At 42.6% G+C, this 27491-nt stretch overlaps 2 protein-coding genes across 2 annotated transcripts in view; one reads left to right on the top strand and one right to left on the bottom strand.

The window, feature by feature from the left end:
- The window catches only part of LOC146008142 (G-protein coupled receptor 39-like), a 25990-nt gene extending 21855 nt beyond the window's left edge, over positions 1-4135 (bottom strand). The window contains exon 1 of the mRNA XM_083147115.1: positions 3502-4135. The gene's annotated coding sequence lies outside the window, so the exon portion shown is untranslated. The remainder of the gene's footprint in view (positions 1-3501) is intronic.
- MRPL45 (mitochondrial ribosomal protein L45) lies at positions 4075-18540 on the top strand. Its single transcript, XM_083147116.1, has 8 exons — positions 4075-4222; positions 6854-7052; positions 10434-10551; positions 11612-11710; positions 14200-14248; positions 14343-14492; positions 18050-18220; positions 18335-18540. The coding sequence occupies exons 1-8, from the start codon at positions 4163-4165 to the stop codon at positions 18419-18421; spliced, it is 933 nt and encodes a 310-aa protein (XP_083003242.1). The 5' UTR covers positions 4075-4162; the 3' UTR covers positions 18422-18540.
- Positions 18541-27491: the final 8951 nt, after the last annotated feature.

A 27491-nucleotide genomic window follows, 5' to 3' on the forward strand; every position in this document is an offset into this window, starting at 1 on the left:
GGAAGATCCCGCTAATTACAGACCCGTTAGTTTAACATCAATTGTGGGTAAACTATTTGAAGGATTTTTAAGGGATGGTATCCAGGAATATTTAGATCATCACCTTCTACTCAGTACTAACCAACATGGGTTCGTGAAAAATCGTTCATGCCAAACTAATCTACTAGGGTTCTATGAAGAGGTTAGCAAAAACCTCGATAATGGAAATGCTGTAGATGTGATTTTCCTAGATTTTGCTAAAGCATTTGATACTGTCCCACACAAGAGATTGATTAATAAAATGGAGAACCTAGGATTGGGTGAAAATATCTGCAGATGGGTAGGGAATTGGCTATGTAATAGAGAACAAAGAGTGGTTGTGAATGGTGCCGTATCAGATATGATACCGGTACTAAGTGGAGTGCCCCAGGGTTCGGTTTTGGGGCCCATTTTGTTTAACATTTTTATTAACGATATTGGGATAGGGTTACTCAGCAATGTATCCATCTTTGCGGACGATACAAAACTTAGCAAAGTCATCAAATCACCAGAAGATGTCACCATGCTTCAAAATGATCTTGCAATTCTAGATGAGTGGGCAAAAAAATGGAAGATGAGGTTCAATGTAGATAAATGTAAGGTTATGCACCTTGGGAGACACAACCAGTGTGCAAGTTACAACCTTAGCGGAGAGGAACTGGGTAATTCCATACTTGAAAAGGATCTAGGAGTCCAAATAGACAGCAATCTAGGATGTAGTGCCCATTGTAATGTAGCTACAAAAAAGGCCAACAAAATTCTGGCATGTATTAAGAGGGGAATGGAAACTAGGGACTCAAGGGTAATTATGCCACTATATAAAGCATTGGTGAGACCTCACCTAGAGTACGGAGTACAGTTCTGGGCCCCACACTATAAAAAGGACATCATAGAATTAGAAAAAGTCCAAAGGCGAGCAACAAAGCTTATTAGGGGAATGGAGAATTTAAGCTACGGGGAGAGATTAAGCAATTTGGGACTATTTACATTAGAAAAGAGACGTTTAAGGGGGGACATGCTCAACATGTACAAGTATATCAAGGGCCAATATAAGGAACTGTCACACACCCTATTTTCTACTAGAAAGGAATCTAGGACGCGAGGGCATGAGTATAGATTAGAAGAAAAAAGATTTCATTCAGCAAGTAGAAAGAATTTCTTTACGGTCAGAACAGTCAAACTCTGGAACTCTCTTCCCAGAGAGGTGGTAATGGCTGGCTCATTAAATGCGTTCAAGGCAAAGTTGGACAAACATTTACTGGAGAAAAACATCCATGGGTACAAATAAGAAATATAATTTGTCTGTAAAATACCAGAACCAACCAAATCAGCAATGGATATCTATACCAGGTTGAACTAGATGGACGCAAGTCTTTTTTCAGCCTTACCTACTATGTAACTATGTAACTATGTAATATGCAAAGGTACCTCATACAATTTATTGTATGCGATCCTGCTGCCCGGGAAGCTGCAGAGTGTGTCAAGGTGGATGCTATGGGGTATATTCAATATCCTTAAGGCAGGGCTAGGCAACACCGGCCCTCCAGATGTTGATGAACTACACATCCCAGCATGCCTTGCATCAGTTTCAGCATGGCCACATAGCAAAACTAATGCAAAGCATCCTGGGATGTGTAGTTCACTAACATCTGGAGGGCCGGTGTTGCCCAGCCCTGCCTTAAGGTGAGCTATGACGGCGAGTAGTACCGATAGCTCACAATCAAAGCTCGCTGGTTGTTTTCAGCGAGGTGGAAATGGCGAGTGCGGCCATCAAACCGGTGAGGCTCGCCACAAAATGCAGTGGGCTTGTTTAGGGACACAAGGATTTCTCCAGAACATTGAATACAGCGAGTGGCCGGCGAGGGGGTTTGACGGGAAGGAAGGCTTATTTTTCATCGATGCTCACCGCAAACAAGCCATCCTCGCTGCACAAACCCCCTCGGTGGCGGCATTGAATACCGCCTAATGTGACTTCTCACCGCAGAAAAGTTGCACAGTGTACGGGCACTTTAAGGAAATTTATTAAGATGGGAGTTCTGTTTCAGATGTCCAGTCAGATCAGCCTGGCACCTATAGATTGATCTGTACAAAATTCTGATATTGAAAATGGGAAAATATTATTTAGAAAATCTGTTATGGCCTCCATCTACTAGGGCACGTATCACACGTGGTACCTCTCATGCATTACCCAGCGAACTCACCCGGCAGCGGCAGGATCACATAGGATACATTGTATGCGATCCTAGCCAGGGCTATGAGCTGCGATAAATATTCATGGCAGCCCGTAGGATCATGGGAATGCACCTCACATCGCAATCGCAGGAAAATGACATGCCTTGTGTCACTTTTCTTGCAATCCATCGGAATCGCCTTTAGATCAAATGGATTTCACCAAATTGTCTGAAAGGCCATTGTCTACCTTCCAGCATTTGGGAACAAGTGATCGATTGTAGTTTTCACCAATACATAGGAGTGTTATGTTTTAATCACGACAGTCGGAATCACAGCCAATCAGACGTCAATTCAACCATCAGTATTTAAAGTTTGCGTTTGTCAGAAGCGTTTCAATTATTGGAATACAAGTGGTTTGTCTAAATCCACTGGGCTTTTGGTTGAAACTGGCTGTGGATTAGAAACATCAAAACTTGGAGAGATAAAGTGGAGACAGGTGAAGTATATCAACAATTGGTTTCAGGGTGTGTTAGAAATGTACTGAAAGGGGCTTCTGAGTGATGTCTTTAACAATATCGTGTAGTCTGCCATGAATGATGATTGATGTCTGAAGAACATGCAGGTCAATTTGCCTATATAACAAAAGATCTACATTTTCAGTTCATGGTCTTGGTAACGTCCCTGAATGATATTGGTGGCAGATATTGTTCTGTGTGTGCGCACAACTATATCAGCATTGGCCCGGGGTTGTCTAGTGTGTATGGGGCTTTAGTTAGGAGCTGATTGGTTGGTACTTTATCTCTCCAAGCTTTGATACACCTCCTCCAGAGAGTGAAAACTCCACATACTTCCCAACATGACCCATACCAGAAGGGACACAATAATCAGTTCCTGGACTTCCATCTTAAATTATAATTGTCATCACCTGTGTGGGGCAGATTTATTAAGCTCTGTGAAGTGATAAAGTGTCTCAGCTCCTAACTGTGAAGTTACAAGGTTGGTTTGAAAAATAGGCTCCGATTAGCCGGTGATAAAACCCAGACACTTTATCACTTCACAGCATAGGTGCCGATTTATGATTTTGCTGGTGGGTGCTCAAACCAAAAATATAGGGGAGTGGCTTCATGAGGAAGGGGCGTGGCCACAAAATAATCAATTTATATTACGCAGTACAGTTGTCTCCAATATTTAAATTATGGTAGTAGTGCCAAATACATAAATGCCCCCACAGTGCCAAATACATAAATACCCCCACAGTGCCAAGTACATAAATACCCCCACAGTGCAGGTACATAAATGCCCCCACAGTACCTGTGCCGGCAATGCGAGAGGGTGGGCGGAAGGGCCGCTACTGAGCTACTCAGTCATTGTGCGCTATGTGCACAGCATGCACAGGCTGGCCTGCCTCACATCCACCTATTACTCTGCGGATAGAATACACTCTTCCCGCCATCCCAGCATACTGTTTCCGAGGCGGCGGGTCCAGCAAGTTTAATACAGCGGCCCAGCAGCAAGACTTGGGTTCGTGGGTGCTCATCAATTTCTGTGGGTGCTTGGGCCCTTGAGCACCCACAGAATCGGCACCTATGCTTCACAGAGCTTAAGAAATCTGTCCCTAAATATCATCTACTTCCACACAGGTTACATCATTCATAAATTAAAAGCGAAGTCCGGAAACAGATCATTCATCCGTCCTGTAATGGGTCACGGTTGAGAGGGGAAAGATTGCTTCCACAATGCACATTGTTAAAGGGTACAGCTTTGGAACCTATACGTGTCCTTAAGGCCAATACGTTACTATACACTGTAAAACCATACACATTCAATCAATAGACTCCGGCAACACCATGCAGTCACAGTCACAATCACAGTCACAGAGTCAAACAACACGCACGCTCTAGCGCCGAAGCTAAGCCCCCGCCCCCCGCTGGCTCTCTGACAGCGAGGGCGACGTGCCTTTTCGGGTCCCGGCATGCTATGCGTGCTAAACATGGCGGCCTCCATGAGGGTTGCTAGGGCGCTGGGGGAACCGGTATGTAGAGGATTTGTGACAGTTGAAACGTCGTTTTAGCATGCTTAACGAACGAGGGCAAGATTCATGTAAACGGTTCTGAAAGATTAGGGGATTTCTAGGTATATCAATATATTTGTCAGGAGTTTTGCTGGTGCCCGTGTGATGGCATGTACTTCCAGCCACATAATGTTGGGGTTTGTGCTGTGATAACAGGCATCGCCATCGTCGCATACGATGTGTCATTGTGTCATTCACTAAACAGATCAATTACATTTACAGAGGGGCACTTTATAGCTGTTGTTACCCTGATTGTGAAGTACTGTATATGTAAATATAACAAGTGCCTGATGACATTGAACACTGCTCATTCTTCGGCCGTTCATGTCATCACGTAACTTTGCCCGGCCAGGTGCATGTTAGTATCCCGAGTCGACACCATTATTTTTTGCCGTTGTATTGTTATTCTGCCCTGTTTTCTTCTTTATTTAGTGTTGTGTCTACTATAGTACCCGGACATTTTGCTTGCTTGCCTCCTAAATACGTTCTTGTAGGCACCAGTGCCATCTACTGCCTTTAGTATAAAATTAATCCTCCATTTTGGGGAAACAGAGTTTAATTTGCAAAACAATGTTTTTGGATAAGGAATGACCAATAGTTTTTTATTTTTATTATTTGAACCAACATTGAGAAATGTAGACTTGTAACCGCTTTTGTTTATTCCTGTGCTCAGTTTTATTTCCTCTCCCTCTGCTACTTCTTGCAGCTCCTTATTGGTCAGGGAGATCTAACCAATTACAACAAAAAGAAGTAATACACAAAAACACACACAGCCAAATGTATACAATTTAATACTTATTTTAATGAAAGATATGAATATTTCACATAACACCTTTTTGGTGATAAATAATAAAAGGTATATTTTAAACATCTGATTTATTCCTTATTAGTGCGCCAGGAGAGAGACAATTTTCCTTCTATTTCTCTGTTGCATTATATTCGTCCTTGGCAGCACCCCAAAAATCAATAACTAAATATAATATATAACATCTGTTGGGGGCATATTTGGGAAACTTTTGCACTGGTTGGTACTCACTGTACCCAACCCTAGCTCTCTTTCCCTTGAAAATGTTATAAGGTAATTATACTTTGCCCCCCCACCGCAGCCTAAGCTTCCCCGCTAGTGCCTAACTCTAACTCCCATACCATGCCACCTATCCCTCACTTCCTGCAGCCTAGCCCTAACCTCCTAACACGAAGTCCTCCTTAGTGCCTAAACCTAACCTCCTCTTTCCCCAGCCTAACCCACCCCACATACTAATGTTTGGCATTCTGGTGATGGAATCCTCATTGATGTCTGGATTTTGGCACCGGTCTCTTGGCGGTTGTCAGACTGGCGGCTATATTGTGACCACCGGAATCCCCACCGCCATGATACTGAACACATTCCCCTGTAAACACTTCTTAACATAGCTTTTGGCATTTGCCCAGTGAGTGCTTGTACCTTATTGGGGGAGGGGGGCTGGCCCAACTAACCCTATAGACATGTATAATGTGGTTAATTGCCTTTACTTAGTGCCAAATATTTTAAATGCAATAACATTTCTGTGCGGCCGTCAACAGTATACTAACATATAAGTATTTTCCCAGCTGAAAGAATTCCATACTCAGAATGTACCAGATAATGGCTATTTATTGCTTGTTGACTAGATGCTATAAATATTCTACCCTAAGAAGTAGCTGTATAACGATAGAGGATCACCAGAATCCACTGGAACCAGATTTGTTAAAGGATGAATTAAGAGAGTTTGAAATCTCATGCACCAAAATGGTCTTAAACTGTGTACACACGGGGGCGATAGGGGCTGAAATCGCTGGAAATATGGTCGCTGTCGATAAATCGCCGGGTGCGAGCTCCTGTTTTCAGCCCCGTTCTAATCACTGGTCCCAGGAGCTTGCTCTTGCGACCAGCTGATTACCTCTGCGGCACCGCCAGCAGAGGTTCCCTTTCATCAGCGACCATCTCTAGTCGCTGATGAAAAGGAGAAACTGAGCAATATATTGCTCAGCCATATATTGCAAGCAATATATGGCTGAGCAATATATCTCCCCCGTGTGTACGCACCATAAGTGATGTTATTCATAATATATGGGGTTGATAGACTGCATTTTCATGATATCTTTGATCAGAACACAAAAATGTTGTTTGTAGGGGATGAGCAGTTTAGACTAAACCTAGATGTATTTCTTCCATTGTATGACTATTTACATTTATACATTGTATTGCCGATATTCACTATAATCCAGCCTCTAAATCAAATATGAACCAGTGAAATTCCTATTGCCTTTATGTTGTCATAGCTTAGGACGGCATTCGTTCCCCTTATTAGAATTACATTGAAAAACCTCTGCATCGTAATTTGTTGTGACTCAAGTTGAAATGGTATTGATATGACCCATAGGAAACTAAAAATAACTGCCGTAGTGTTGAAGAAAAGTCTCGAAACCAGAATGGTTTCAGTTCAGACCACTTTGTGCCTTTACCTATTATTTGTCACAGTTTAAGCACGGACAATATTTTACTTCTAACTTGTAAAAATGTTGATGAATGCAACATTTATATTGGATGAACTATAATAAATTTATTTGTAGGGACTGGCTGTAATTCTCAATCCTAGTCGGTTGATGAAGCCTATAGTGGTTTTGCCTGTAAGGACGAAAAAGAGAGTGTTCATTCCACCCTCTGTGAACCGCAAGCATACAGTTGAGGACATGACTGCCAAAGCTAAGGCTGCTGGATTGATAGTACCACAGGAAATCCTGGAGCGTCCAATTAATGTCTCCTGCACTGGTAGGCCAGTACTTAACAGTCTACTTATGCATGTTTTAATTAGAAAATGTATCTTTCTTTTCCAAGAAGTATTTATTTGTCCACAGAAGTGAAAACTGTTTTTTTTTTTTTTTTTTTTTTATAATACACAAATGGGAGAAAGCTTTGTTTGTTTTCTTATGAAAGTGTTTGTTTTGTAGCCACATATGTAAGCACTGAAAACAGAATGACCCTTGTTGTATAAACCGGCTCAAACTTAAAATGTGTGCAATAAAGCTGCACTATCATCATGGAACTTATTCCAGGGAGCTCACTGATGCTGTTATTACTAAAGCTCCTGATTGCAGGCTACAATATTATTCACACGCCAGTGCTGCCATTTAAAGATGGCTAAATTCAGTGTTGTGAACAGTGGCCCTTATTCTGGTTCGCTGGCAAAGACAAATTCCTTCTGAAATGGACAAAACCATGTACACTGCAGGTGGGGCAACACAAATGTCACATGCAGAGAGAATTAGATTTGGGTGGGCTTTACTTCAAAGCTTTACTTCAAAGTCATGTCTTTGGGCGGTATTCAATGAGAATACCTGCGAGGTGCAGCGAATCCTTTTTAGGATTCGCTGCACATTCGCCACGTTCCGGAGCCGGCGGGCTCCGGTATTCAACGTGTCAGGGGCTCGCTGCCCCTGACTGGCGAATATGAGCTCCTGCGGCGATTGCCGCAGGGAGCCTGAGGACGGTGGCAGGCAAAGAGATGGAAGTCTCTCTGCCTGCCCCAGAACTTTGTGGGGGGTAGGTGGGCTCCCCGGGTGCCAGGCAGCACAGGCTGCCCCCCCGGGTGCCAGCAGGGGACCGTATATTCACTATACCCGATCTTAACGATCGGGTGCAGTGAATATATGAATATGTAATGAGTGGCTCGGCTCCGGCGCCCCCTGCTGGCTGCTGTGTAAAAATAAAAAAAAAATAAAAAATATTTTTTTTTTAAATTAAATATATATTCATGTGCTTACAGCACATGAATAAAAATAGCATGCCCCTCCTCAGAATAAAATTCCTGATTTTTTGACACCAAATGTAAAAAACAAAACACTTTATTTTAAAAGTTCACATTCCACTTCACCATAAAAAGATAGCGATTGCTACTCGGTGAATCATGGCGAAAAAAACCTTCAAATGTATTCGCCATGTGGTCATTGAATAGGGTGATTCACCGTTTTAGTCAGAAATTTGCCAAACAGCACAAATTCGCCATAAAAACATGGCGAATCAGGCTCATTGAATACCGCCCTTTGTGTTTCCCTACTATGTCCCTATAGATTGTACGCTTGCAGCAGGGCCCTCCTACCTCCAAGTCTGTCTGTTGTTACCTAGTTTGTTTTATCACTGTCTACTATTGTTAAGCGCAACGGAATCTGCTGCGCTATATAAGAAACTATAAATAAATAGGGATAGCCAACTCCAGTCCTTGAGAGCTACCAACAGTTAACATTTTCCAGGTCTCCTCACAGAATCACAAGTGAAGTAATTAGCTCCACCTGTGGATCATTTATAATGTGTCAGTCAGTAATGAGTGCACCTGTGCTCCAGCTAGGTGATCTAGAAAACATGAACTGTTGGTAGCTTTCAAGGACTGGAGCTGGCTACCATTAGGCTACCATACCATACCATAGGGCTATTTATTTCCTAGGTTGTAGTCCAGCTTTAAATGTAATGTTGCAATAATTAGCAGACACATTACTTACGTGACATTTCTAAAGGCAGACACACTCATATTTTTTGTTTGATCTCTTTAAAGTTACCTGGATGTATAGAAGTATACTTAATTAATTTGAAATGGAGAGGGCAAGCAAATATGCCATGATGTGGGTGGGTCTGGAGCACTAGTAGTGCCATAGGTAGCGCATATGTGAATAGGGGATGGGGCCTAAATTTCACTATTACTATAGAATCTCATCACTAGGCACCCCCCCTCTGCATAGACTTCAGATTCTGGTTACGGTTCTCCCCATACTGGCCAATTCACGATACTTGTGTATCATCACGGCGCCCATCACATCGCATACCACTAATTAAGGTATGCGATTGGACCGATTTGAGGCTTTTCCCAGGCAAAGTGTACAATTTTAATGTCGCATTGCATGCCATTATAATGGCATGCGATGCGATGCAATGCGATTTCAATGTTAAATGCCCAGCCAGACCCGATTTTTAATTGTATCCCCACCCTGATGGGTAATAAGTATGTTAAATGTCCCCCCATTGTTAACGCCACCCCACTATCAACGCCAACCCGAAGCGTGGTGAGCGGCGGCAGTACGCGTCCTCCGACCTTTTCATACCCCCACTACCCACGTCTGCGTGGAATTGATTTTATATAGTGTGGCGAGCGCAGCGAGCCACCGAGCCCCAAGCGTGGCGAGCGCAGCGAGGGGACGCGGATAACTTCACAGGTATTACGCGTCCCCTCACGGGGCTCGCCACGCTTCGGGCTTGCTGCGCTCGCCACACTATATAAAGTCAAGTCCACGCCGACGTGGATAGTGGGGGTATGAAAAGGTCGGAGGACGCGTACCGCCGCCGCTCGCCACGTTTCGGGTTGGCGTTGATAGTGGGGTGGCGTTAACAATGGGGGGGCATTTAACATAGACATTACCCATCAGGGTGGGTGTACTATCTAAAATCAGGTCTGGGGTGCATTTAACATAGGAATTAGCCATCTGGGTACATGTGCGACTTAAAATCGGTCGCATCGCATTGCATGCGATCATATCACGTGCAATGCGACGCGATTTTTGGTTGTACAATGACTTGCGATGGAAATTGGGGGCGCCGTGATAATACACAAGTACCCAATTCACTAGGAAATAGGCAGCATGCAGGAGGGGTGCCCACTCTTTTGGGGGTTGCGGGGGATTACCCCAAATATCAGGATTCCATTACTGGATCTGGGAGAGTATGCAAGTATAAAAGCCACTCTATGGTTTTAGAAACTATACATTTTACAGGAGTGGGTGTACACTAGTAATCATTCCCCAGAAAAAAAGATGACCTTTTGTGTTGACCTTTGTTTGTCAACCCATTGACTGTCAACCAGATACCATTCATCATATGTAATTTTGTTGTTGTTGACAAATCTAAGCTACACATTACTGCTGAAACACAGACTTACATTTGTTCCTCTTCTGTATTACTATGCTCTAGTGAATAAATGTGAAAATGTATTTGTTAAATGTGCTTACAGTGCTCCTATTGGCGGCTACATTATTAATCATGGTTACTTGCATTCTCAAACATCCATATCCTGTTTTTTGTCTTTCTGGGTAAAGATACTTTTATATAAGATTGCTTACATTCCTGTAGGTGTCCATTTTTAATTTATTCTGAACTTTTGTTTCCCAGCTGGCATACATGACCAGTATGTGCCTCCAGAGGGAGATGCCCGTCTGTCGACACTTTCCAGGGATGGTTTCACGCAGAGAACAGAGCAACTGAAACAGACTGCAGCCTCTCAGCTGGCGTATGTCCATGTGAAATCTTAAGGCCACTCATTCCTTTGTTCAACCAATAACTAGCTTTATATATTTTCTTACATTGTTTCTTCGGTACTTGTTTCCTAGCATTTTCTACGTATGCTAACATAGTGAAATCGCATCGCATGCGCTTTTTGCATGACATGCAATGTTATTTTCCATATTTTCATATATTTCAGTAAAAGTTACAGTTCTTAGTTAACACATGTCGTCTTTACTGTCTCAGATGTATGATATGGCTGGTGTGAATGTGTTCTTAAAACACCCCCACTATGCACACCACCCTGAAGCGTGGCGAGCGGGGGCAGAACGTGGTGAGGGGACGCGCATTACTTTACATGTATTCCGCGTCCCCTCGCGGGGCTCGCAACGCTTCGGCCTCGGTGGCTCGCTGCGCTCGCCACACTATATATATTCAACCATGTGGATAGTGCGGGTATGAAATGGTCGGAGGACGCGTTCCACCTCCCCTCGCGGGGCTCGCTGCGCTTGCCACGCTTCGGGGTGGCATAATAAGCACCCATCACATGGCATGGGTGCTTATACAATGAAATATCGCATCGCATTTGGTGCCATGCGATCCTATGCGATATTTCATTGTATAAGCACTCCTGTGCACTTAATATGGACATTGCATCGTACAGCACTATACACGGTACGCGATGTGATTTTCCTACGCAGAATAGCCCACTAACCTATTTGCTTAGTGGGCGCCATGCTAGGAAACAAGTACCGTTTCTTCTAATCTTTCCATACATCTCTCTTAAAATCTTTCCATTGGTAACTATGGTTTATATTTACTTAAGTGCTGGATTTATAGAAGTGGAGGTGTTGTCCATAACAACCAATCAGATTCTTGCTACGATCTTCTGAAAAGGTGCTAGATAAAGGCAAAGTAAAATCTGGTTGGTTGCATCTCAACTTCTAAATGATTATAAGTGCTAGCTGATGGAGTAACTGCGGGAATCTATCTTCTCCATATTTCACTGCTCTATGGTGTGTGGCCAATGACTATGCAGAATTTATTTAATTTTTTTATTCTTCCAGGATTCGTAAGATCAAAAATCATGACCTTGATTTCAGCACCAAGACATTTCCAGAGAAAGCTAAGGAAATCTTTATAGCAGCACACAACTGTTTGACACAGTAAGTGGTATTGGGCTAATGATGATCAGACTGCAGCTGATCATCATTTGTGTCCCTAGAGTGAACGTTGACCCTCAATCTAATTTTTGTGTCTTCAGTTCCTATGTGACTCTTGGGCTACAGATCTTGCTGATTATTATAAAGCTCTACTTGAGCTTTAATTTTACTAAAGGCCAGATCTTCCATTCTGCTGGCAGCCATGTTTACAGCCACACCAGATAACATTTATTTATGCCTCCTGCAGTCGGCTCCCCTGCCCATCAGTGTTGTCTGCCAAGTTCGGCAGGCAACAATTTAGGCACCACATCCTCTTCCCTCTACTCCCCTCTGAATCAGCTAATTGTGCAAGTTATACCCCAGGCTGTACAGGTAAAATGATGAGCTGAATGAGCAGCAGAAGCCTGGCAGGTAAGGGAACTTTCTATTGGTTACTTGATCTTTTATTGGTGTTAATTTATGCTGGGGGGGTAATTGGATGCTGGGTGTATATGGCTTAATAGGTGCTGGGCGGGAGCAGTTAAGGCCTGCTGACAATGTGGATGAATATTTTATTGGTAGCTGTAAAAGCAAATTGATAAATGGATTCTTATGTACAGTTAATGAGTGGGCGAATTGATTAATGTATTGTTAACAGGAATGAGTTAACAGATGCTGGTAATGAATAGATAACTAGCTTCCTGGCTGACAGATGTTAATGGATGTTGGAAAGGTGAAATTGTTGTATTCTTGGAGAGATTTGGGTTAATGGGTGCTTAGAATGGAGGGGGGGGGGGGGGAGACTGAATTTGTAATTGGGTTTGATGTGGGCATAGATAAATGGGCATATTGGGAGTTCTGATTCTGCACCAAGGCTTAATACATTTACAGACAAGCTGCTCATATGATAAATGACTACCTGCTAACAAGCACATGCTACAGATCTGTGTGTTTGCAGCAAACACCAGCATGTGGAATTTGTTCATATTTTGAATAAAACACTTAAAATCTCGTAGCTAACCTACATATGATTTATTGAGAGATTATCTGTATAATTGTTCCCCCTCTCCCCCCCCCCCATTTCTTATTCTGTACCCCTCCCTTTATACTTTGAAAACTAAAATAAAAATTGAATCTTTAAAAAAATATAATAATAAAAAAAAAAGCTTGTAGATGATCATCCAGGGGCCGAAATCTCTGCAGGTCCTTATAGATATATATGCTCAACGCACAATAAAATTGAGCCTCACCCTTTTAGCCTTACTGTGTATAGCCTTGTCTGATGGAGACCATGCTTTTAAATATGTAGGCAAAACAATACTGAAGTGATTGATTGTGTAAAATATATTAAGATAGTCTCAACTACAGTAAAGAGGTTTTTTTTAATTATTATTATCTTTTCCCTTTATTCATTTTTAGTTTGAACTATAAGATACATTGGGGCAGATGTATTAAGCCTGGTGAAGAGATAAATTGGAGATATAGTAGAAGTAACTCACCAGCCAATCAGTTATCTTTATAAAAATAACAGTTAAGGCCCCCATACCGAAAGTCCAGCAAAAATACATAGGTCTGCATATCTTCTGTGGACAAGCGAAAACATTTCTTTGATGCAATAATTGAGCCCTAATTGAATATGCCACAAAAAATACGGCCCTTTTTTTGGCGATCGAAATGTTTTGAGACTAATAGGACTTCTGTCATTAGGTGTCCTATGTCATTGTATTACTTTTTTTTTTAACTCCTATCATTTTTATTTTTTAATCTCAAATCTTCAATAATGCATTTGGCGGTAAATATGGTTGTTGTTTTTTTTATTTTATGTTTTATTTTTAACAATTTTCCTTTCAGAATAGTATATTCTTTTTAGCTATTCTGTATTGCCAACTTTCCAGTGTTTATACTTTTAATCCAATTAGTTTTTATTACATAGGTGCATTTAATAAAACCATTGGGAAAACTGTATGTGGGAATTCAATTTTTTTATCGCTGGCAGCCAGCATATTGAGGCTAACTGAGCTATTTATTTGTTGTTCCATCAGAGTACGATCATCTGACGGAGCCTGAATTCAGCTCATACACACTTCATGGGTGGGGTGTATGATGACTCAGACAGTCAGAATTTCGATGGCCGTTCCTTTTGTTATTGGAATCTTGACAGTCGTAAACCCGACTTACTGTACACAGGCTATTTTCCCTAGTTGGGGTCCATGACCCCCATAGAGGGAGAATTGGTGGCAAGCGTAGCAGCTTTAATGAGCTCTCACCCCCCCCACCCCCGTCGGGCTCCTGGCGGTCGGGATTCTGCTGTCTGAGATATGACCGTCAGAATTCTGACTGTTGGTTAGTGATACCTTACCCTAGGGTGTGGCAAGCTGAAGCGAATGAGCAGTGACTTATTTGACCACTCAAATGAGACTTTTTTCATTGTGCCCGTTTTTTTTTTTTGTAAACTGTGTGCTTTGTCTCATACAAAACCGTTTAACCTACAACATCCTTATCTACTTTCCTAGGTTTGACCGTCACAAGCTGCATTTGCTGGTGACAGAATTTTGTTACCCTGTAAGTAGACTGATCTCAGCACCATGTGTAAGGTCTGAATCAGCTCCTTTATTTTCTTAGTTCATGGTTTTTGTTTTTTTTCCCCTTCCTGTAGAATATGGTGCGAGGTAATAGATACCGCACAATCCACTGGTCTTTTGTGGAGTCTCTCGAGCCTCCCCGAATCGTACAGGTCCGATGTCCTGAAATGGTTAGCAAGGGGAATCTGTATGGACAGGTGACTGTCCGTATGCACAGCAAGCAGGTGAGAGCCAGATAATAGGCATTTAGTAATCCCGTTATTACACAACACATAAAATAACACTTACATTTGTTATTTTATCATTATTACTTGCCTTTTTATACTCTTGGGAAGAGAAATGGAAGAGTGAATAATCAATTATTACAATTTTTTTACATCTATCTAGATATATCTGTGTTTGACCTCTTGGTATTAACTATTGCTGACATTATGTTGGTGATGCTAATAAATTTTAAACACTAAATTTAATACATAAAGCTTTTAATCTGTCCATTGAGGGCCTTATTCAGCATGGATCGTTAATGTGAGAAGTCACAGTTGACTGCGAAAAGAGAAAGAGAAAATGCTTCTTGCTAAATATTGAGAGAATTGCAAATGGAATCATTTGCAAATACATACGCAGTTCCCAAATCATCGAAGAATTTTTGCCATATGTGCACTTGTGAGTAGGTTGAGGCTTCCGCTAATCTGAGATGGTGGAATTGGTCATCGCTGAGGTCAGACCCTTCTCAAAAACACCTGGACATGCCTGTGTTTTTTTCAGACACACCCCAAAAATGGCAAGATTCACCCCCCAAATTCCCCTCAGTCATGAGTTGAATCTACCTATAGGGGCAAGGAGGACTTACTTGGCGTAGACCAGTGGTTCCTAACCCTGGTCCTTAAGTACCCCCAACAGTGCACGTTTTCCAGGTCTCCACACAGAATCAGTGAAATAATTAGCTCCACCTGTGGATCTTTTAAAATGTGCCTGAACATTGAGTGCACCTGCTGGGGGACATGGAAAATGTGCACTGTTGGGGGTACTTGAGGACCAGGGTTGGGAACCACTGGCGTAGACTATAAATCCAATGGAGAATATAGGGATAGCGCAAGTAAGAAAAGGTTAGAGCATTCGGCACAGAATACCTGCTGTGCAACGTGCTCTAACCTTTTCTTACTTGCGCTATCCCTATATTCTCCATTAGATTTATAGTCTACGCCAAGTAAGTCCTCCTTGCCCCTATAGGTAGATTCAACTCCTTTCACTCTTTAGTAGCAAAATGATGTTACATTTTTGTTATATTATAGATCAGACAGCAGGGACGTCTCAACTTTTGAAGTAGGTAGATTACTACCTTCATTGTACATATAATAAATATTTTTATTATATGTACAATGTTATCCTCTAACCAATTCGCTCTAAACTTACACTCCACAGCCCTTACAATTTTATATGGAGTGAGAGTAAAATAGTTATACACTGTTTGTCCATGTATGTTATATGTTCTGTATGTCCTTTTATCTTCTGATAAATTAAAAATAAGTAGTGCCCCAGCAAAGAGTTTCTTTGTTTCCGTTCTCTTACATTTAACCTAAACTCTATGGGAGCACCAGAAATGTAATATAGTCAATGACATCCATTTAATATAGCATGGTTAGGGTTTACATAGCAACTTGGCTATATCCTCTCTCCTTTAGAAATTTCTGGTTGATAATAATTATTTTTGACTGCCTGTGCATAGTAACAATCCCCCTTTCTTGTACCCACTTATTGCTGTTCTTCATGCCTGGAGTTGTGTTTAGATTTATGTTCTTCTGTGTTTATGTTTTATTGTTCTCTCCCCTCTGAGTTCAAATTACCTCTCCTCAGGCACACTAAAACAGACTTGGGAAGGGGTATAGAGGGAAAGGTCACACCATGTTAATTTAATCTTAACGTGCCAGCTCCCAGTTATCACTCATTTATACCCCATTGTAATCCTCTACACTCCAGTGCTGAACGCTGAGAAAATAATTTACCGGTAGGTACCAAAATTCCAATCCCCCCCCCTCCCTTTGCCCCATAGAGGTAAGTTTACTTATACTTTCTTAGTGTGTTTAACTCCAAAATGAAAAATAAAAAATTATATTTAAAGCAAAACATGGCTTTTAGGGGTCATTCCATTGTTTTCTAGGGACTCTGTCTGGCAAAGCAATTAAATTGTTAAGTTGTTTCTTCGACTAGCTGCTCGCATTATTTGTGCTAACCCCATCCTGAGTTGCAGAAATGTGTGAAAAGTTCAGCTTTTCAGTAATGATTAGTTTTCGCCCAATACTCCATTGGCATCATTGGTAAACCACCAGGTTAAATATTTTATCTTCTGTTTATTTTAAACTGACCAAATAGATTTTGGATGAAGTTATTTTAAGGCACACTACCTCTATTATAAAAAAAAAGTACTTGTTTTCTAGCACGGCGCCTGTCGTAGGTGATCGCATACCTTAAGTTTAGGTATGCGATGAACTTGACGACGCGATTTTAGGGCTATTTTTAGCCTTTTCCCCGACAATTAAAAAATCGCGTCCATCGCATGCCTTAAGTTAAGGCATGCGATGGACGCGATTTTACATAGGGAACAATGTTAAATGGCCCAATGGACCCGATTTTTTCATTGTATACCCACCCTTATGGGTATTTAACATGACAAATGCCACCCCACGATGAACGGCAACCCGAAGCGTGGCGAGCGCAGCGGTACGCGTCCTCCGACCTTTTCATACCCCCACTATCCACGTCGGCGTGGAGTTGATTTTATATAGTGTGGCGAGCCACCGAGCCCGAAGCGTGGCGAGCCCCGCGAGGGGACGCGTTATACCTGTGAAGTAATGCACGGTCCCTCGCGGGGCTCGCTGCACTCGCCACACTATATAATATCAACTCCATGTTGACGTGGATAGTGGGGGTATGAGAAGGCCGGAGGACGCGTACCGCCGCCCCTCGCGGACTCGCTGCGCTTGCCACGCTTCATGTTGGTGTTGACTGTGGGGTGCCGTTAACAATGGGGGGGCATTTGACCTATCAGGGTTTGGAAACAATAAAAATTGGGGTCTGGGGGCCATTTAACATTGGGGCCAATGTAAAATCGGGTCTCAGGGACCATTTTACATTGATTCCAATTTAAAATTTGCGTCGATCGCATCGCATGCGATTTGGTTGCATGCGATGCGATCAGCGCAATTTCGAGGGGTCCCTATGGATACAATTTTTAGCGCTGGCGCCGTGCTAGGAAACAAGTACCAAAAAAAAAATAGAGTACATGGCGTTTAGGTTGTTGTAGTCAGAATCGCCTGGCACTCAGACACTTATCTATAGTCGGGAATCTGGCCATGTACCGTATTTCTATTTCTTTGGTGTTTAAATCCCAATGCTTCTTTTAAAAGCTCTAACCTTTCATTCACTTGCATTTGCTTTTTATTATAATTGTTCATATCGTGATTGCAGTGTCTGTCCAGGATACTTTCATTTCGACATGTGCATAATGTCCGTAGTACATTTTTGTGTTTATGATAAGGTTAGGCTTAGGCTAAAATATGCAAAAAATAAATAAAAAAAACTATGCTGACATGTTAAATGTCAACATTCTGAATACAACAACCTAATGTTCATGTTAATATTGTTGCTGTAGACATTCAGAAACTGTCAACATTTGTAATGTCGCTATTCCATACTGCACACTTGGTTAGCTATGATTAGCTTGACCTGCTTTGTATAATTAGTGCCTATGTCATCTCGGTAAACACTTTATCTTGATTTATAGATCCTGATAATCTATGACCGCTTTGGCCGAGTTGAATATGGAAAGGATGAGCCACGGGATGTTCTAGAATATTTAGTATTTGAGCGTCACTTGCCAAATCCTTATGGAGCATGGAGATTGCATGGTAAAATAGTTCCCCCCTGGGCACCACACAAAGACCCTATTGTCAAGGTAACTGTAGGGAAAAGATGGATGCTGCATCCTTTTACCGGTTCAGTGGGATATGCATGTTTCTGTTCACCTATAAGTGTCACCTTTACAAATGTAACTGTTCCTGTTTTGCAGACGGTCCTATTACCGGGTCCTGTGTTAAATATTTGGCAAGAGCTGGATGATTTTCAAATGAAAAAAAAGGAGCCGCCACCAACATAGGAACCCCTGCCTGTTTTTCATGGACAAGTTGGCAACATTCATAATTATATATCAAAGGCAACAATTATGGCTTTCTACCATAGAAATGAATAAGAACACAGCAACAGATTTGTTTCATACATTGTCTCTTGTCTTTTATCATTTGCCTGATCTGTGATCTGTATGTGTGTTCTGTACATGCTGGCTGGTACCTTTTTTTATTAGCATAGAAAAGTTCCTGCACTGAACATCACAACCTAATTTACAATTAAATTTGGAATCCAAGTTGTTATATAGATGAAGATTTTTATTGTGTATATGTATGTATGTATATGTTTGTGTGTGCGTGTAATTATAGTTTTTTTGTGACATGGAATCGCTTACATTGGATCAAGATGAAGGCTTGTTTTTTGTTTTTGGAGCAGGTCGCACATTCCAGCTACACAGCATAGACGAGTATAGTTGCAGTATACAGGTAATCAAAGCATAGTTAAAACTCTTAAGAATGCTCCAGTGGTCCCTACCCTAGCCCGCAGCCCAGCCTATCACATGGGTAGCTATACCGCAATTAAGATGTCAGGAACCCCAGTTCTCGCGCTGCTCGCAGGCGCCACTTTGCGGCATGCTGGTGTCTTTTGCGCCGCAGATCGACCACTGGTGCATTTCTGCCGTTATTGGCATAATGTCTCTGTAACAAGACCTGTCCACTATCTCCAGCCTAGTCACATAATCCAGATGAACTCCAGTTGTACTTAAGGCCCCCATACACTAGTCCGACTTGTCCTAAGGACTTTGAAAGACCCCCGGCAGCTCCCCAGGAGGCTGCTTACGATTTGGCACTTTATGTGCCAAATTATACATGCAATAAATTGCCTTCGATTTATTGCATTTATATCCCTGGGGAGTTGTGGGGTTGGGCAGCGGGGTGCCTGCGGCGCTGGGCATTAAGACAGCGGGTCCATGCGGTAGATGGGGACTGAGTAACGCTATTCGCCCGGCGAATAGCGTGGGAAGCGCTGTTGACTTTGAATACACTGGCCAAATGCTGATTGGCTGAGATTCAGCATCCGCCCAGTGTTTTCAAATTCAGCAGCGCTTTCCACATCGCCGCCTGGCTACTAATGCTACTCAGTTACCATCCGATGCATGGACCTGCTGACTTAATGCCCAGCCGGCTAGATCCCCACTGCCTGGACCCTGCTGCATGGGCAGGAGGTCCCAGGACGGGTGGTCACCTGGCCAGCAGGTCCAACCACCTGCTCGGGTCCGCGCATCATACCTGAGGAGACCTGAAACCGAGCCGATTTGGGCAGATTTCACGGCCGATTCATGAAAATCAGCCCAAATCGGCTCAGTGTATGGGCACTTTTACTGGTTCTGTGTTAGCTGCTACAAACTTCAGCCAATCAGCAGCCACTTGGGGGATATAAGCCATCCTTCCAGAGTCGTCCTTGCCTTCAACAAACTGTCAGTTCCCCTGCAAGTTCTCCAGCGTCTGCTTCCGAGGCTCCAGGCTTCTATAGAAACCCGGTTACCTGTGTCATGTTACCTGCTTGCTTACCTGGTTATTCCACTGTTCCATCTCTAGTGTGATCCAGCTCTCTGAGTACAGCCCAGGGTTGTCAGCACAGTCTCCACATACCTGTCAGTTCCCATACCGATTGCCTCTCCCGACTTCCAGGCCGCCCTATCGTTCTTGTACTGATTGTCCATCTCGGCTCCCAGGCCGTGCTATCGGATCCCACTCAGAATACCTCCTGACGGCTTCCAGGCCACACCATCGAATACCATCAACCTGCTCCCAGTCCGCACCATGGTATACCATCGACCGGCTCCTAGGTCGCATTATTGGTACCCAAACCTGCTCCATCATTGTCTCCCTGTTTCAGTTATCCCTCATATATCCCAGTTACCACCAGTGTTGCTATCCAGCATTCAGTGCCATCTACTCACCATTGATGGTTAAAGTACTACACTATCATTTTCACTCCATATTCCTCTGAGCACTATTCCAGATCACCACAGAGAAACCGGGCATAGGGCTGCAACCTACCTGTCAGGCGCAGTGAAGACCATGGGCCTTATTCTGGTTCACTCTCAGAGGCAAATTCCTACTCAAATGGACAAAACCATGTGCACTGCAGGGGGGCAGATGTAACATGTGCAGAGATAATTAGATGTGGGTCAGTTATTTTGTTTCTGTGCAGCAAAAATACTGACTTCTTTATTTGTACACTGCAATATAGATCTCACTTTGAAGAAAAACCCCACCAAATCTAATTCTATCTGCACGTGTTATATCTGCCCCACATGGATTTGTCCATTTGAGAAGGAATTTGCCTCTGAGAGTGAACCAGAATAAGGCCACATATAGGGGGAAATTTACTAAAGGAAATTTGTAAAAAAAATAGGTGTATTTGTATTTAGAAATACACTTATTTTTGACATTTACTATCCCGAAAATATGGCAATTCGTATTCATATTGATGTGCTATCAATACGAATACGAATTGCTGTATTTTCGGGATAGTAAATGTCAAAAATAAGTGTATTTCTAAATACAAATACACCTATTTTTTACAAATTTCCTTTAGTAAATTTCCCCCATAGTGGTCACTGGTGAAAACCACTGTCGGATTAGACTCCCTGCCTCTGTCTTGGTCTACGCTAATTCTCTGTGTCTCCAGCAGTAGTTCCCATTGCATCCCTGTGCATGAGTTACCATTATCTTAAACCACTCAGCTTCCAGTTCCCTGTACCCTCCACTATCTCACCCAGGTCATTACCGGGAACACAGCAAGACCAGTTCATGACACAAGAGCAATGACCTGCTGCCCTGGAAACACTTTTATTAGGAAGCCACATGTTCTGCTAATCAGTCCAATCTTCTACACATCAGTTTTCTTGCTGCTGCTCTAAAACCTGTACTGCAGGCATGTCCAAACTATGGCCCTCCAGCTGTTGTGAAACTACTGAAGTCCCATCGTGCCTTTACACAGTTTTGCTATTAGGGAATGCTAAAACTATGGCAAGGCATGCTGGGATGTGTAGTTTCACAACACCTGGAGGGCCACAGGTTGGCCTGTCCTGCTCTAGTGGCAAAAGCTCATATGAACCTGTGGTAGTATCCCACCAGACCAAGAAATGTTGTGACTTACAATTGGGGTTAGACTACGTGAGAACTGCTTATACTTACTAGACTGAGGTTTAACCTGTCCTCTGCCTACAGTGTACCCAGTGGCGTAACTACAGCACCGCAGCCCCCGCGGTTTTATTATCGGCGGGGGGGGCGCCGAAATGATAGTTACGCCGCTGAATGTACCCCAAATATTTGGCTTCTACCATACCAATGGCACATTTCTCAGGGTTGGCGATAAACCCGTGTGCGCATAGAGACTTTAGTATGGCCTCCACCTTTGGTAGGTGTGATTCCCAGTCAGAGCTAAAGATGACAATGTTGTCTAAATATACAGCTGCATATTCCCTGTGGGGCTGCAGCAACTTATTCATAGCTCTCTGGAAGGTTGCTGAGGCACCATGTAAACCAAATAGCAACACTTTGTACTGAAATAAGCCCTCTGGGGTAGGGAAGGCAGTTTTTTGCCTTAGCAGCTTCTGTCAGAGGAATCTGCCAATAACGTTTTGTCAAATCAAGAGTGCGAAGATACTGACTATTGTCTACATTTTCTACTAACTCATTAACCCGGGGCATAGGGTATGAATCAAAGCGAGAGGCATAATTTAATTTCTGGAAGTCATTGCAGAATCTTAAAGCACCCGAAGGCTTAGGTCAGTGATGGCTAACCATGACACTCCAGCTGTTGTTGAACTACACATCCCAGCATTCCATTCATCAGTTTTAGCATGACCAAATAGTAAAACTGCAGCAGGGCATGCTGGTATGTGTAGTTCAACAACAGCTGGAGTGTCAAGGTTAGCCATCACTGGCTTAGGTAGTAATGGGCCCTACACAGGAGAGATTTGTGCCAGAGATTCATAAGGGAGATTCAGCATTAGAGATTTCCCTTAAACGGAATCTTTCAGATAATGAGCCCACACACAGAGAGATTTGTTCCAGAGATTCATAATGAGAGATTTCAAATCTCTCACAAAGTGTTTAATAACAGTTTCTTATATAGCACATACAGATTCCGCAGCGCTTTACAGAGAATATTTTGAACGTTCACATCAGTCCCTGCCCCAGTGGAGCTTACAAACTATATTCCCTAGAACATGTACATGCACACACACAGACATTCTAGGATTCATTTTGTTGGGAGACAATTAACCTACCAGTATATTTTTGGATTGTGGGAGGAAACTGGAGTATCCGGAGGAAACCCACGCAAGCACAGGGAGAATATACTAAGTTTGCACAGTTAGATTCAAAGTGGGAATCGATCCCATGACCTCAGTGCTGTGAGGCAGTAATGCTAACCATTGCACCCTCCGTACTGCCCTGTTTAAGCGACTTTTAGGGGGGAAATTTACTATTGCGGCCTAATACGGCCGATCCCAGTACGAGTACGAACAGGTACAACCGGGATCAGCCATATATGCCCCGAAAATATGAATGAGAAATTTACTAAGCTGTCATATTTTTCTCATTCATATTTTCCGATGGGTAAGCCGTAGCCGGTCGTACCCATAACGTGTCATATACGTATTTGGTGGCCGTATTTATGTTGCCAATTATGTATGGAGTGGCAACATTGCACGGATGAGTGGGATCCGTGCAATGCTGTCCAGTGTAAAATAATGAAAGAATTAATGAATAAATAAATCATTAAAAAAATCGGCGTGGGGTTCCCCCCTCCTCACGGCTAGAACCAGCACTGGGCTCAAAGAACCAGTCCTGGCTTTAGAAATTAAGGGGCCAGAAATGTTAGGGGTCCCCCGGGTTTCTAAAACCACCAGGCTGAAGGGCCAGTCCTGGTTCCCAAAATACGGGGGACAAAATGAGTAGGGGTCCCCCTGTATTTTGGCAACCAGCATCGGGCCCAAACAGCCAACAGGGTAATGCCACAGCCAGGGGAAACTTTTTACGCAAGTTTCCCTGGCCAAACCATTCATACCTGCTGATCGTTAGGTCAGGCAGGGACCCTGGGGGAGATGGGAACCCCCCCCTCCAGGATTCCCCCCGCCCAGCCTGAAGCCCGGGGCTGTCCCCGGTGCCCCAGGGCGGTGGGCACCAGGCTGATTGTAGTGTTAAAAATAGAATATACTATTCTACATTGTTGTGAAACTACAAGTCCCAACAAGCCTGCACCGCATGCTGGGACTTGAAGAACCACCAGTCCCAGCATGCGGAGCAATAAAGGGCCAGCTGGTACTTGTAGTTCTACAACAATGCAAATAGTTTAAAAAACACACACATAATAAAAATAGAACTTTATTACATACTACAATGACACACATACCGCTGGTAGGTCCTCTTGTCCAGTAGAATCTATTTGTGTTTCCCGGCTGTGACATGAGGCTAAAGGAGGAGGTTGTGGTGGCTGGAGGAAGCAGCAGGCCTCCAGGAGAGGTGCCGCTGGACGCCGGGGATCGCAGAGGCTTCTAGGGGGCCGGGGGCTGGTGAGCTCTGTGTCGGGTCCTGCTGCTGCACGCCCATCATATTCTTTTAGATGGTACACACCAGCAGGGAACCGGGAGTTACACACCTGGCTCCTGATTAGCTGGTGGGCAGGACTAACTCCAAGTTCAGGGGAGGAGCCAAAAAAGTCAACACACATTCTTGCTCCTGTCCCCGCTGGTGTGTACCGGCTAAAAGTAGGACATAAAGGAGATAATTGCGCCTCTTAATAAGGAGACTCCTTAGTGTTTGATTTGTTGTGTTCGTAGTCCATCAAGGAGGCCTCAAGCATGTTTCTATAGTTCATCGAGGTTGACAGGTGTAATGCTGGCCATACACGCGTGCGTTTGGTGCTTAACTAGCACGCATCGCATTGCATTGCCTGTGCATGCGTTGTGCATGCAATGTGATGAAAACTAAGTACAAAAAGTATGCAAGCACATACTTTTTGTACTGTGCGATAAGGTGCCGCGGGAGCGCGCACCTCAAAGCACATAACGCACAGCCCGCATCGCAGCGTGTATGAGCTGCTTAAGGGAAGCCTTTTTTCCTGTTAGGGCTGTTATTATTAGAAGTGGTGAGATTAACCCAGAAAACTGCATGGTGAGATAGGGAAACTTATGAAGGTGTTTTATGGAGAAATTACTATTGCCGATACAGGCAATTTTAAGTTTCTTTTTCATATTCAGTATACAGTATTACACAAACAGTTCTGTTGTGGAAAGGGTTTGTTTTCTCTTTTTTTTCTGATCTTTAGCCCCTATTTTCTGTTTTGGCAGTAAATAAAATTTGTTCTTTGGTGGTCATTTTCTCATTTTGCAGTTGCAAAGCATTGCCCCTGAGCATGGGTAGGCCAGTTTAGTTTGGTGCACTGGAGCAGGCACAGTACAGGGAGAAAACTGCTAAGCAGACTCTTCTTTTCTTTGTGTTTTTTTTTTAATTTTACTATGTTCAATGAGCGGGTGTTGTGTGAGTATCCTAGACAGTGCACCCACCCCACAACTCTACCAACTTCCTAGTCAGCGAACTAGTCACTTGGTCAGTGTCAAGGAGTAAATGTTTATCTGAATCAGTGATTTAACTGTTACTACACGCAAGAATGTTTATTGCTTGGGCTGGCACCAATTTCGATGTTATGAACTTGCACAATTCATTTGTTATAATTTCTAAGTCATGGATTAGCCAAAGGGTTGGCTGTTTTTAACTCTCAAAGTCCAAATTGCAGCCCTCAATGTATTATTGGATAGAAAGCTGGCCAAAAATAAAGTGGTAGCGAGATTTTGTCACGCCATTAGAAGTCTAAGTACCCAGGATAAATCAATTATGCCACAGTGGGATCTCAAATTAGTGCTTAGTTTTCTGACATCTTCCCTGTTTGAACCTCTGTAAACTATTAAGCTAAAGTTCTTAATTTGTAAACTTGTATTCCTGGCTGCTAATACTTCATTTAGAAGGGTAGGAGAGTTGTAAGCCTTATGGGCTAAAGATTTCAATATAATTGACTGCCTTACTACCACAGTTTTGCACTGAGATGCTTAATACATGTGGGGTATATTTATTAAGCTCTGTGAAGTGATCAAGTGTCTGGTTTTTATCATTGGCCAATCAGTTCCTACCTGTCATTTTTCAAACCAAGCCTGTAACTGCACAAGTAGGAGCTGATTGGCCAGTGATAAAAACCAGACACTTTATCACTTCACCGAGCTTAATAAATCTGCCCCTCAGTTGGATATATATGACCTTTGGTGGGTTATTACCTTGTACCCTATGTTTTTCCCTATGTAGTATCTGTTTGATTACCCCTTATATTATAGTCATGGTAAGATTTGTATATTATGATACAGAACAATTTGCCCAGATAACCGAGGAGACAACTTGATGGAAATTATTATTTTGAATAGTGTAGTAAAATATCTCTGTATAAATGATTTAAATACATTTAAATGACACTTAAGTATTTAACATCCCGCTTATGACATTGTTGCCCTGCGTGGCTTATGTGAATGATGGGCTGTTGTCTGTCTCCTTGGATTATATGATTATAAACTATGCAATAAAATGTGATAAAAAAAAGAACCATACTTGAAGTTTTTTCCAGAAAAATCTGTATTGTTCCTACCGAAAGTAGTTTCTACTTTCCGTAATAATCAAGAAATTGTGTTACCTTCATATTGTGTTACCTTCATATTTTCTCAGTTCGGCTATCAAGAGAGAAGAAAATCTCCATATGCTGGATCTTGTGAGCTACATACTTCTATATATCTGGAAAGGATCAAATCTTTCTGGAACTCCAAAACTTATTTTTGGTAACGCTGAGAGCCAGGAAGGGATTTACCCAAACAAAACAGACTATCGCCAGATGGATTAAAGAAGTGATTGTTTGTTTACAAGAGAGCTTGTTGTAAGGTCCCAGAAGTCATTAAGGCACATTTGGCAAGAACAGTATTAGTATCTTGGGCAAAGAAGACACAGGTGTCCGCAAAAAGATATCTGTGTGGAGGCTAACTGGTCTTCAGTGTATTACCTTTTCCAGACACTATGCTTTGGATGTTACTGACGCCCACTTTGGGAGTCAAGTACTTTTTCAGGCCTTGGATTAAAGGTATTGTATATCTTGTCCCTTCCATGTCACTTTGGTATATTCCATAGCGAGCGCTGCCATAAAGTAGGAAGAAGAAAACAGTGGATTATACGTATGATAATTCCTTTCTTTGAAATACTTCATGGCAGCTCATCCTCTCCCTTTTTTTTCCCTCAGGATCCTTTTTTTCGGAGTCATTCGAAAAAACAGGGTGGAAGGCGAGAAGTGACATCTGCACAAGGTTGGTGAATCCTTTGAAAAAAAAAATCCTTTATATATTGGAAGATTGGGGACTTAGTGAGGGCTGCCATAGTGAGGGCTGCCATGAAGTATTTTAAATAAAATGAATTGTTGTAAGTATAAAAAATGTATTTGATAAATAACATTTAATCTTGAGGTACTCATGGCAATCTTTTTGTAATGAGTTAGCTTTATACTAGATAGGCACTGACAGGCCAGCTATATGCTGCCTGATCAGTTTGTACTTATATCTGCAGATCAATTGATCTGCAGATATATTATATATTCATGTGTAGCTAGCTTTAGGAAAGCAAAGTTTTTTGTTTTGTGCTAATACCCAGTGCTTCTATAGTGCGGTTCTGTCAGCTCAGGAAATCGAAATCCCCAGTCAGGCCAATTATTCCTAAGGAGACCAGTATTACTATTCAGAGATCCATAATCCTGGTAGACAATGGCAGCACAGATGGAACATTCAGCTTCATTGAATGCAGCCTGTGATAAGCAGCCAAAAGACACCCACATGAGGTAACCCCTGTTAGCCATGTATCTATCCTATAATTAGATTTCTGAGTATTACTGTAGGTTCTTTAAGAAACGATGTGTGCTACATATGATGGCACTATGGGGGGTGTGCAATCTGGGATCACGGCTGTTGATCCCCGCCGACAGCCGTGATCCTGGCCCGTTTGCGA

Source organism: Crinia signifera, chromosome 6 (genome assembly GCF_055691185.1).
Source record: "Crinia signifera chromosome 6, ASM5569118v1, whole genome shotgun sequence".
In the NCBI taxonomy this organism is placed as follows: Eukaryota; Metazoa; Chordata; class Amphibia; order Anura; family Myobatrachidae; genus Crinia; species Crinia signifera.